Source organism: Buceros rhinoceros, unplaced genomic scaffold (genome assembly GCF_000710305.1).
Source record: "Buceros rhinoceros silvestris isolate BGI_N320 unplaced genomic scaffold, ASM71030v1 scaffold8562, whole genome shotgun sequence".
Taxonomy (NCBI): Eukaryota; Metazoa; Chordata; class Aves; order Bucerotiformes; family Bucerotidae; genus Buceros; species Buceros rhinoceros.
In genome coordinates, this window is record NW_010399478.1 from 26,446 (window position 1) to 38,283 (window position 11,838).

General features: G+C 43.6%; 1 protein-coding gene across 1 annotated transcript in view; it reads right to left on the bottom strand.

Annotated features, from left to right (window-relative positions):
• Positions 1 to 11,838, bottom strand: part of DCDC2 (doublecortin domain containing 2) — a gene marked incomplete at its 5' end in the record, with an annotated part of 51,302 nt that overhangs the window by 7,635 nt on the left and 31,829 nt on the right. Inside the window, one exon of the mRNA XM_010131488.1 lies at positions 6,346 to 6,446. Within this exon, the coding sequence (XP_010129790.1) occupies positions 6,346 to 6,446 (101 nt within the window). The remainder of the gene's footprint in view (positions 1 to 6,345; positions 6,447 to 11,838) is intronic.

Below are 11,838 nucleotides of genomic sequence, written 5' to 3' on the forward strand. Positions count from 1 at the left end.
GCTGCCAGTCAGGAATGCTTTGCAGCAGCACTGCACAGATTCCAACAGCAAAACATTTTGTTCCCGAACCAGACAGGGTTGCTAAGTGACAGCAGCCCTCTTCTCTTCCACATCATTTACAAAACCCAGGCTCTTAAAAACAAGCAAATGAATAGATAAGGGTTCATCAGTCTTACACTTCCCACGTAGTAAATGCGCTGCTCTTCCTGAAGGCAAAAAAAGCCTTTATCCCCACAACATTTAAACTCCAACCTTTCTATCAGCTGGATGCTTTTATGTGTTTATTTTACAACAAACGCAACACCTGAGTCCGATCTAATTTTCTGTAAGATCACAGCGACCAGAAGTCTAACTGGAACGAATGGGAAGCATGCAACTCGAAGCAGGGAAAAAAGCCAGCTCTACAAACTCCATGCCTCAGTTTCACCGTGTGGAAACTGCAAGAGCGCATGACCACAAGACAGCCACAGCAGAGAAGAAAACATCTGGTCAGATCCTTACTCTTCTGAGATGTACCTAAGTCAACAGTATTGTTCCCCATCTACTTCACTGACATCCGTATCTATCTCGTTTTTTCCATAACATTTTCCACGTGTACATTAAAATATGCCTAAGCTTCACATGCTACAGTACAGTATGATCTGTCGGGCATCCCTGCAGACAATGAGAAGATTGATGAGCATTTAAAAAGAACCCCTCCTGAGGCTGCAAAAATACAGAAATGTTTGGGTTAGCTTTTATTTCAGAAACAGACTTCTGCAGTGAATGAAAAACGCCCTAAAAGTTAAGAAATTTGAGAAACTATCTGCTCTAGAATTGCTAGAATTTTTCAAGACAGGTAAAGAGAGGAAACTGTTTTCAAAGTGGTATCAACACCAGTTTTACAAGAGAACTGTTTGCAGGCTTCACTCAGAAGTGGTGAAGGCCCTCCAGAAGTTGGCCACATGGACCTTCAAAGAAAAGATCAGACCTTGCTGCTACAGCTTCAGAAATTCCCCCTACAGCTTCAGCCGCCAGGGGAAGATCTTTCTCATTCTGAGCTGCAAGGAACCCAGCAGAGCACGTTTCCTTATCTCACCCAGACAAACCATTAGAAAATGGAGTGTAAATCAGCGGAGCTGAAAGAAGAACAGGCAGGGGGAAATCTTATCTGCTGGCTTGTCAGCACTCAAAATCACGAAGGCTTAAATTACAGCCACGTCCTTTGTAGCGAAATTTGAGCCCAAGACGCTCTGTGTGTTCTTTCCAAATGGCCTTTTGAAATCCTTCCTGATGTAGTACAAAATGTTTCCTCGTGAGAAGCTCTAGCCTTTTTAATCAAGGAACGTCTCTTCCAGCAGTCAGCCTGTTTTAATGTTGAATCATTGCAAAGTTTAACATTTTGCCTTCAGCAACAGGGAGGATAAACATTCTATTCTGCTCACTGAGGTGAATCTCGGGTCTCTAAAGCAGAATGGATACTCCATAATGAAAACTGCAAATAAAAGGTGCAAATTTTCTGCTCCTGATGATATACTCCAGCTACAGAGAGAGCACCTAGGGGAGCCCAGTACCACACCACATCCCCCCACCCCCAGCCCAGGAAATGGGGAACAATGAGTGGATGTGTCTGTAATAATGGAAAACAGAGGGCTGGTGGAAGAACCAACAGTGTGAACATCTTCAAAAAACTCCAGTTGGTGCCCGTTAGACAATTTTATCATCTGACGATTTTTACAAATAAACACGGGGGGACGAGGATGATGAATCTGGAAAAAAAACCCACACAGATCCATCCTACATCCCTTAACATTTTAACAGCCAGTATCATACATCTCACAGCAAAGCAGGCTGGAATTCCTTGCAGAGGTCAAGCACTGGACAACTTGGTATCTCATAACTCTCACGCCCACCCTCCCTTTCCCTCACCCCCCCTTCTCCAGTGTGGGAGAAGAACGGCCGTGCTTATGGAAACGGATAAATCAATGCAAATGGATAAATCAATGCAAATAAGCAGCGTTATTTCAATACTATTACAACCAACTGCTGCTTCTGTATTTCATGGCTTATATAAAATCAAAGAAAAAGCAGTAGTTTGTTCTGGAAGCTTTACAAGCTAGACAATTTTCTATCTCATAGTTATTTTGAATACATTTTTGAATATATTTTGAATATTATCAGCAAACTCCAAGTAACATACTTAATTACCATCTCAAATAAGAAACTCGCATTGTTCTGCTGCTGTCTACCATGAACAGCAACAAAACCACCTTGTTCCCTTGCTGTTTGCACAATCAATTTCACAGTCTGACACCAGTTCCCACAGATGTTGACACAGCGACTAACAGCCTGCCTGGAGTAAGGCTGCACGTTAAGAGGAGAAACTACCCATTTTGTCTTTAGGAGCTGAAGTCTCGCTACGGAATACAGAACAGACGGGTCTGGTTTGGTTTTAGGCAAAACACTGATTTTTTTTTTTCCTCCTTGATGTTCCATTAAAACTGTCAGCTCGTCGGGAGGAAAGCACAGCCTGTTCTTTTAGCGTTTTACAGGACAGGACAGGACATACGCGGGTGTCTCGCCAGCGTTACCCTGAGTGTAGTTAATGGCTAATCCAGCATTTGTTCAGCCGTGCACTTCAAAAGGCAGGAGAGAGGAGGTGCATAAAAAAGAAAAGGACTGAGCTCTAGCTTCACCACCTCGTTTATGGGGCTGATGAGAGCGATAGTGTATCAGAAGTGTCAACGTTCTAGTGAAAGCTGGCGTGTAAACATTTAAGCATTATGCAACACAGTCAGGCCCTGGCTGGATGTCCCCTCCCGTATCTCTAGCAGTAACAGAAACTGCAGTTCAGAGAAGAAAAAGCTATAAAGTGTCAGATCACAGAATGTAAAATGATTTTAAATGGTCATTAATAAAAGCCTGAACACGTAAAATGCTAAATATGCTCAAGGTCTGAGTAACTCCAGTGGTCTGGGAATAAAAGAGCTAGTCAGAAGGACCTGGCTTCTTGCCAGATTGCCTCGGAAATTATACATGAAGTTTTAAAATTATAAATAAGCCACAGCTTGAGTCGCAATAAATTTTGGTGCCTTGTTTGGCTTTTCTGAAAATATGAAAAGCAGATTATTAATAGCGGGCATGACTGATTTTTTAAGTTTTTTTCCTCCTCACACGTACCTGCTTCCAGTTCCTTGTCCAGGTAGCAAAATCAGTTGGTAGAAACTGAAAATTATTTCCACCTGAGGACCGTGCATGGGCCTTGGTACATGAGCTTGGAGCATCGAGCAAATTCCCAGCGTTGCAAGCTTGTCAGCACATCCAATGCTCACCAGCAACTGTACCAACAGCCACAGCTACCACTGCCCGGTACAGAAGTGGTAGTGGAGAGTGAACTGTCCTCCCCTCGCTAGTGCTGGTCACCATCCTCTGCTGCCTGCGCTGTAGGATCTCTGTGGAGAAGTTAGGCAGCCATCTCCAGCGCTCTTGGATTTCACAGGAATTGCAGTCAACCTGAAAGCTAAGACCTGACCATCCAACATACACTGTCCAGCGCTTTACGCCACCCAGAGGAACTCTTTACGCACCATCAGAGGCCAATAAACAGGTTCATCATTTCTCCATTTCATTATTACGCTGCCAAGACTAGGGCAGGATGTCAGAAGAAACCAAGATGAGGACAACAGGCGGCATGTTCTTCCCCAGCATCAGTTCCATCAGTACAAAACAACGCATCCTAATTAGCGCACCACCTCTCCACAATTAACAGGGGTGATGAGCCCAGAAGGGTTTTACACACAAACCTTTGAGGTCAGGGCAGGTATTTGCTGTGAAGACACAGCTGGAGCATTTCTCATCTCAGGGACCAGGACAGTCACGCTCTTGCCTCTTTCAGTCACCTCATTCACGCATCTTCAAGAACAGTGTCTATAAAATAGCTGAGCAACGCTCCTTCTCATTGAAGTGCATAAATCACCGCGAATGATCCTTCTTAGAAACAGCAGCCTAAAAAAAATGGAGATACCTAGCTTTTTTTTCAGATGGTGTGGTGCCGTTCTTCAAAACAGCTGCAGCAGTAACCTCCTCTGTGGCTTTGGTTACTGTACAGATTAGTAATGCAGGTAGAAAATTATATACCAAGTATAAGGTCATAAAACTTCTATTTTCCCCTCAGGCATTTTTTAAAAGCAGAACACAAGCAAAACATATCTATGTCCAGCATTCTTTTACCCAGTACAAATAAACTGAAAAAAACCGAGCCAACTAAACAGTAAGCACAAAACCCCTGAAGCTTACTAAAAAAATAGTTGATTATAGGACTGAAATAATCAAAGCAGGACAGATACAGAATCACAGACAAGTTATGTTAGAAGGCACCTTTAGGGCAATGGTCTCCAGACTGGTTTGATTCCACAGCCCTACTAGTAAAAACTCTTATAAGCATGAATTCCCCATATATGTATGTTTATTTATAAATTATGTATGTGTACTTCTGAAGTTATAACTATCTTCAAAGTAAAAATAAGTTGTTTAAGACCCTGTCTGGTTTAGTTTTAAGTATCACCAGGGACAAACATTCTCCACCCTCTCTGGACAGGAAAGTGCTTACAGTTCTTACTGCTGAAAACTGGAGAGTTCTCACTATCCAGTTAGAATTTTCCTTGCTGCATCTTTCAACCAGCTTTCGAAGAGAGTGGTTTGATCTGCCTTCTCTTGCTTAGCCTTTAAGCTGAAACAAACCCAGTTCCCTGAGCTTCTTCTTGTGTCATAAGCTCTAGTCCCCTGAATTTTTTGTCTGTTGCTGTTTGTAAATATGTCTTTTGTACTGGGAAGGACTCAGAACTGAACAAAATACTCTAGATGTAACCTCAGATGTGCCAAGTCAGGGAAAATAATCAGTTCCCTTGATGTGCTGGCTGCCATTTTACTAGCCCAGCCTGCACAGTCAACCTCATCACCAGAGGGGAGCACCACTGACTCACGGCCAACTTGCTAGCCACAGGAGCTGCACTGCCCTTTCTGCAGTTGCCCCCTGCCTAGCTGTGTCAAGACTGTACCAAGGCACAGCTACCGTGTTCTAGGTGTCCAGCTTTGTAACTCTCTTTGTTAACTCCACGAGTCAGCCCACTCCTTCAAGCTGTTGACAAAGTCAGCCCTGTGTATCGTCTGATAATGACGGTTTGGCTTTACGGCTGGGCTGGGATAAAGCTGCATCCCATGCCCTCATCCCTGTTAGCATGAACATGTAAAAACCATTAGACCCAGTATCAAACCCTGAGGACCACCATCCATACAGAGATCTCAGCTAAATTTCAACCAACTGACCTTTTAATCCCACCGAACCAGCCAGTTTTTCGTCCACCTTGTAGCCCACAAATCCAGTCCCTGCCTTCCTTAAGGGTATCTTCCTCCCCATATCTAACACTCTTCTTCCATTTTTCTCTGACAAATATGGAAATCTATGCTGACAGCAGGATAAATGACAATAACCGCTCTCCCTTCATCCACAGAGCCAGTTATCTCATCACTGATGCAAAGACTGGCTAAGCATCCTTTGCTGATAGTAAATCCCTGTTGGTTATTCCCAGTCACATGCAGCAGTTCCATTTCTCAAGAAGCTCTGGCTTTCCCAATTCCATCCCTGTATGCCCAGGCAGTATCTCTATACTGCTTCTTAGCAGTGCAGCCCCTCTTCTACCTACTACACTCAAACCTCTTTTAGTATGAGGTCAGGAGCCCTCTGTTCCAAAGGGCCTCCTGCTATGCCTGCTTCTTTCCTTGCACATGGGGACAGTTAGTGTGCTTTAAGACGTCCTTGGAGATCAGCCAGATCTCTCTGCACGTCGGGGCAGCCTTGCACAGGATCCTGCCTGACAGTTTCCCAAACAAGGCAAACTCCACTCTCCGGAATTCCAAGGAATTTATTTTGTTATTTGCCGTCCCCATTTTCTCCAGGGTCTCAAACCCTCCCATCTCATGGCCACCGCAACTAAGGCTGCCACAATCCCATCTCCAGCCAGGACTGCAGGAGTTCTGACCACGACTCTGTGCCGTAGTCCCTTTACGCTGCTGCACCAGTGTAAGGGACTGTGATCCAGGTGGATCTATGACAGCAGCGAGTCCTGATTCTCCAAGGGCTCTCCGAGAAGATCTGAAGCTAGGGAAAAGGTAACAGGTATGTGACACATTAACAAGGAAAGAAAGATTTACTAAAGCTCCCATAAAAGAAGCCAAATCCTTGAGCTGTTACAATCATCCCCACAGAACTGTGCTGTACTCTTGAAAGAACGCGGAGAAAGAAAAACACCACCAAATCTGCGATGCTAAAAACAAAAAAAAGGCATTTATTTAGAACTCGATCAATACCTGGTCCAGCGGAACTTCCACACGAGTATCTTCATCCTCCTGCACTTCAGCTGCCCCCCACATTTCAGACCCCTCCTCTCTGGCTCTGTAAGCATCTTCACCTACAATGGGAAAGACAGAGAGTGGAAGGAGGTGAAGTCCAACCGCGACACTGTGTGGCACAACACTGAACTGCAGCCAGCCCGGTTTCGGGGAGCAGGTTTTCGAGCTGGCCCACCGGTCCCTATGCAGTTCTCTTAATGAAGTTTTCAATCTCCCATTATTGACAATTTGCTGTCATTTCCCTTTTAATAACAAATATTTACATGCTATCCCAATCGGGAAGGCGAACAAAGACTGAACAAACGTCTTGGAAAAGGTCCCATCTTCAAACTTAGCAGGAAAATAATCTTTTTTCTTAATTTCCTTTTTTTTTTTTCTTTTGTGGGTTGCTAAACACAATGCATCTGTTGTAGGACGTTCTGTTGAAATCAAGGCCACCCAGTTTTTGCTGGCAGCATGGTAACTCTTGGACCACCTACACGTACATATCTCATTACAGACCCCCCTTGCCGAGGCAGAGGTTTTGACAAATTCAGCAGTAAAAACACGGAGAGGTTGAGAGTAGCAACAAAACACATCTGAATGGTAGCTCCTTGCACTTTTTCAAATAAACAATGCACTTCACATGTCCCATTCTTCTCAGCTCTCTAAGGGACAGAAGGTTCTGTTTCTCTTACCCGATGTTATCGTCATTGCCTCTTACCACAGACACTCGATTGAGATACAGACCACCACCACATTCTGATAGGAAAATGTAACGTGTTCCTTGAAAGCCACTGTGATGACTCTCCTAATTCAAGGCCTCTCCTTAAGTGCCAAGAAAATAACCCTGTTCTAGTTTCCTTGGCTCACTGAGCTACAAAGGGTTAAACCAGTGTCTCATTTAATACCACCATCATTCCACTTAGACTCTGTAACAACATCTTTGCCTTCAAGATCCTTAAGTCTTTCAGCCAAAATGGGGATTTTGGCTGGCCTCTGCAGGTAAATTCAGGTAAATCTGGTGCAGATGTAATTCTCATCAGGTTTTTCTCCAGCAGGGCAAAAGGAGGAGTACAAGAGAGGTGAACGTGTGTTGGCCTTGGAGGCCAAATTCACAAATTCATCTCACAAGTTTGGGATTCCCAATTTTGAAACACCTCTCCTTAGAAGAGTAGATGAGCCTCCGGTCTATGCTGAATCACCCAGCACAAGGAGACAGACGCGCAGTATTTGCAAAAACCTTTATCGTTAAACCAAGAGGGAGTGAGGGGGCGGGAAGAAGACACTTCTGCCCAGGTCATGCAATCCACTTTCCCATTCGAAACAGTGTACCCAAAAAGCTACTAACAGGGGTCTTTCAATAAGCAAACCCAGAAATCCCCATGGGATTTCCTCCGATTGCGTTCTTACAGGTGTCTGCTCAGAAAGCTGAATCAGAATTCGAAGGGATTAGTTGAGAAGAGCTCTGCACAACCTTCCAGCATCTCTCGAGGACACCACTGCTCACCGTCTCGCACAGAAAGTGCTCTGAAGTCAAAGAGCAGTCCTGCTCTTCCACAGAGCAGAAGATGCCACAACTAGCATGGGATTGACAGGCTGCAACAGGAAAAAAAAACCCCAAACCTTCCAGGACAATATTTTCAGACAACGCTAAAGATTGCTAGCTGGTTTCAGAAAGGATGGCAGAAAAGAAAAAATTATTTAAGCAACTAAGAAAATTGACAACAAAAAGGAAATGAATTATTTTCCTCTGCACAAACATGAGGGTATGGAAAACAAACGGCCAAAACACATGTACCATTAATAGTCAGGGAAGGAAGAAAAACACTGAGGTCTGAAATGTGCCAAAACAGGTGAAGAAAAAAAATGGCACTAACTGAAAATGTTGTAACACTCGAACAAATAAAAAGTTGCAAAGAAAATGGCAAGGAATTATATTAGTCTTACGTTAGGACACGAGCTCTTGTCTTGTGGCACCAGAAGTGAAAAGAAATACAAAAGTTGTAAAAATAATTTATCAAAAATTAAGTGGAACAATAAGAAAAGAGCTTAAAATGTAAATACTATCAGTGTTGCTACTCTACTTCAGCTAGAAGTATTTACATGTTTGGCACGTGAATTCACAAATATCTGGAGGCGGGCAGCTGAGGGAAAGGTCAACGTCGTACTTGTTCATGTGATTCTGTGTCAAGACCTCATCAGCAGGAGTTTGCAGACCACATTCATCACTGTTACCAGTGCTGGGAGTCAGTGCAAATACGTTAGGTTGGGTGATTTTGCTTCCTATTTTAGAACCAATATTTCAGAAATGCTTTGCGGTTTAGGGGGGGAAAAAAGCACAAAAAAATCTTATTGATGCAGTATTTCACATCTCTGTCTCTGAATCATTAGTTTCTACACGTCTCCAAGGGAGGGAAAAACAAGAAGGCATTTTTGAAAACGCTATAAATTATACACAAACCCCCATTTTTGCAAGTCCTCATTCTATATTGTTATGGCTTATATTGCCATCTCTAGTGACGTTAGAAACAAGTAGTGTATCTTTCTGAAAAGAGAGTTCCCAGCGTTTCCGTTAGACAGAACATTCACGCCTACCCCAAATGGCTCATAAAATACCGTAGATTAAACATGTTCCTCATACAAGAGCTAGCTCTGGCTTTCTGTGCCTCAGACGAATTGAGATTTGGCCACAGTCAGGGTCACGGCTACGCCAGGGGCAGAACAACTCTAGAAGGGGGTAAGAAAGGAAGGTAGGTCTAAGCCTTTCAAGTCAAGCTGTGGCATACTCATAGAATCATGGAATTTTTTGTGTTGGAAAGGGATCTTTCAATGTCATGTAAAATGTTAAATGACATCTTTAAGTGTCCCTGCAGTGGGCAGGTTGCTCAGAGCCCCAAGGTCCAACCTGACCTGGAACGGTTCCAGGGATGGGGCTTCTACCACCTCTCTGGGCAACCTGAGCCACTGTTTCACCATCCTCAGCGTAAAAAATTTCTTCCATCTATCTAGTCTAAAGCTCCCCTCTTTTAGCTTAAAACCATCCCCCGCCTTGTCCTGTCACAACAAGTTCTGCTAAAGTCTATCCCCATTGTCCTTAGAGGCCCCCACTAGGTACTGGAAGGCCTCCGACAAGGTGTGCCTGGAGCCTTCTCAATAGGTGCGTGGGGTTTCTGACTTCGGACTTGGCCAAGGTCTATACCATAAAGCAAGCAGCTGGTTTCACCGAGGATGAGAAAAAGCGGTGCTGTATTCCTACAGCACCTCTTCACCTCTGTGACTTTACCAACACAATTTAAGACAATGTTAGCACTGCCGTAAATCACGTTTCTTGCATAACGGCTCTTCATCGTCAGAGTTACCGACTCTGTCCTCTCCCTTACCCACACCAGCTACCCTGGCTCTGCAGCCCCTGAGAATTCATTTGTGTGGAAGGGAGGGAGTCCACTCACCATTCAGGGGAACTTTCCAGGTATTTTATACTTCTGGCTAATCTCCTGATCGGCGCAGAACAGATTAATTACCAGCAGCAGCAAATTTATAAAGCCTGAAAACATTCCGACTGACGTTTCGCCAGACACACGTTACTGGTTGTCTGCGTCCTGGTTGTACGCAGATGTTTGCACACTGTTATACGCAGTGATTTGTGCAGTCGCTCAGTCGAGGATGTACAGGCAGAAACAGTGAGATGGTGTGTCTATAACTGAGCAAACCTGGGCTAAAGTGCAAAGAGCGTTTCCTGTCCAACACCATTCAGTATTTCAGCTGGAATCCTTCTGCACGCTTTGAAGAAAGTTATATGACTTTGTTGGATAGTAATTGAGTCATACACTGAACTAACTCATAAGAAATCTATATATTTTAAATAATTAAGCATGGCAATTAATGGCTTCTACATAAGCTCCTTTCCTAACCAGCATTAACTGTAAAACATTTATTGCAGCACAAATTACAACATTATACAGTCGTTAATGCCCTTCAAGTTTTACACTGATTGAAGTTTAGCACTAGGAATAAAAAAAAAAAATCGTTGTACTAATAGCCTGCCCTGAATATTTTATGGAAATCAGAGGCATTTATTAACTGCAAGGTCTGAATGTAAGCAAGGAAGTTAATGTGGCTGCAAAAAAAAAAAAGTGACTTACCACAGAGGCTGCCTCATAAAAACATTAAGTCAAATTAAAAACAAAATATGAAAAATTTGTGGCTCTTTAAATTGAATAATTGCCATGAGGAATAGGGGGGACATGCATTTACGCCTGTCTACAACATCATTTTCTTTTTTATTTTTTTGCTTGGTATTTGTTTGCTGGTTTAATGTCACAGTATCACTGTCGTACGCGGCCCATTTCCAAGAAAGCGCCACAGCCTTGGTGAAAGGTTTGCCTGCGTGTGCACAACCGTGACTCCTGTCATCAAGGAATGGAACTAAAAAGAAACTGGTAGCAATATACATGTGAAACTGGTGGGAATACTAAAAAAATAAGTGTTTTTCTTCGCCTGATGCTGTTGCAGCCTCAGGCTCCTAAGCAATTAGTTCCTCTCCAGAAAATACTGGCTTTCTAATAAGATTTTGCACCATTACAGATTGCTGACATCTGACTACCTCAACAGAAACTGCAAAAGGGGCTTCTAGAGGTTGATCTTTTATGCAGCAGGGTCCTTCACTGGGAGGAAACGTGGTAATGCAAGAGCGAAGGAAAAGCTGCCTCAGACAGCTGCCACAGCTCAGTCATCTTTATCTATAAGCACCAGAAAAACATGCATGACTGCATGTCATAATGTGAGGATTTTTTCTTCCTTCTCCCTGCTTTGGTCATTCACCGCATTTATTCACCATGCCTCTAAGCGTCTAATTTGTACACTTATTTAAATGACAGATCGTTAAGACTATTTGCATTTTGAAATTAATAAAGCAGCTCCTGCTCAGCCACAGCTTTTTTAATTCCAAGCCTGTTCCAGAACTCAGCCTTCTCTTGGGTACAGCGGGGTCCTGTGGGCTAAACTGTTACGAAATGCAAAAGCCCCGAAACATCTGTCCTGGTCCAGTTGTTCCAAACCGAGCACCAGTATGTTCACGCTCCAGCCCACACGGCTGTGCTGCTCCCAGGTCCTCTTTGCCCGTTTTATGCTTTGCAATTGATTTTACTAAAAGCAAACCCAAAGACACTCACCGGCTCAGAGAAAGAGGCTGCAAGGTTTACCATCACCTAGCTCCCCGCTGGCACTAGTATATTCTGGCTGCCATGATTCAGCACTGTAAAGACACGGTCTAAGAGCAACGAGTGACCTTGTTTTATCGCCTCGTACCCGAGGAACAAACCTACTGGCCCTGTAAAATCTCTGCAAGTAAGAAACAAGATGATCTCTCTCTCCGCAGCGCAGTTTACTGCCTGCTTTGACAACACAGCAGTGTTTTAACTGTGTTAAACTATGTTTTAACCAAAGAAAGTTTTTTAATCCTAGAAGTTG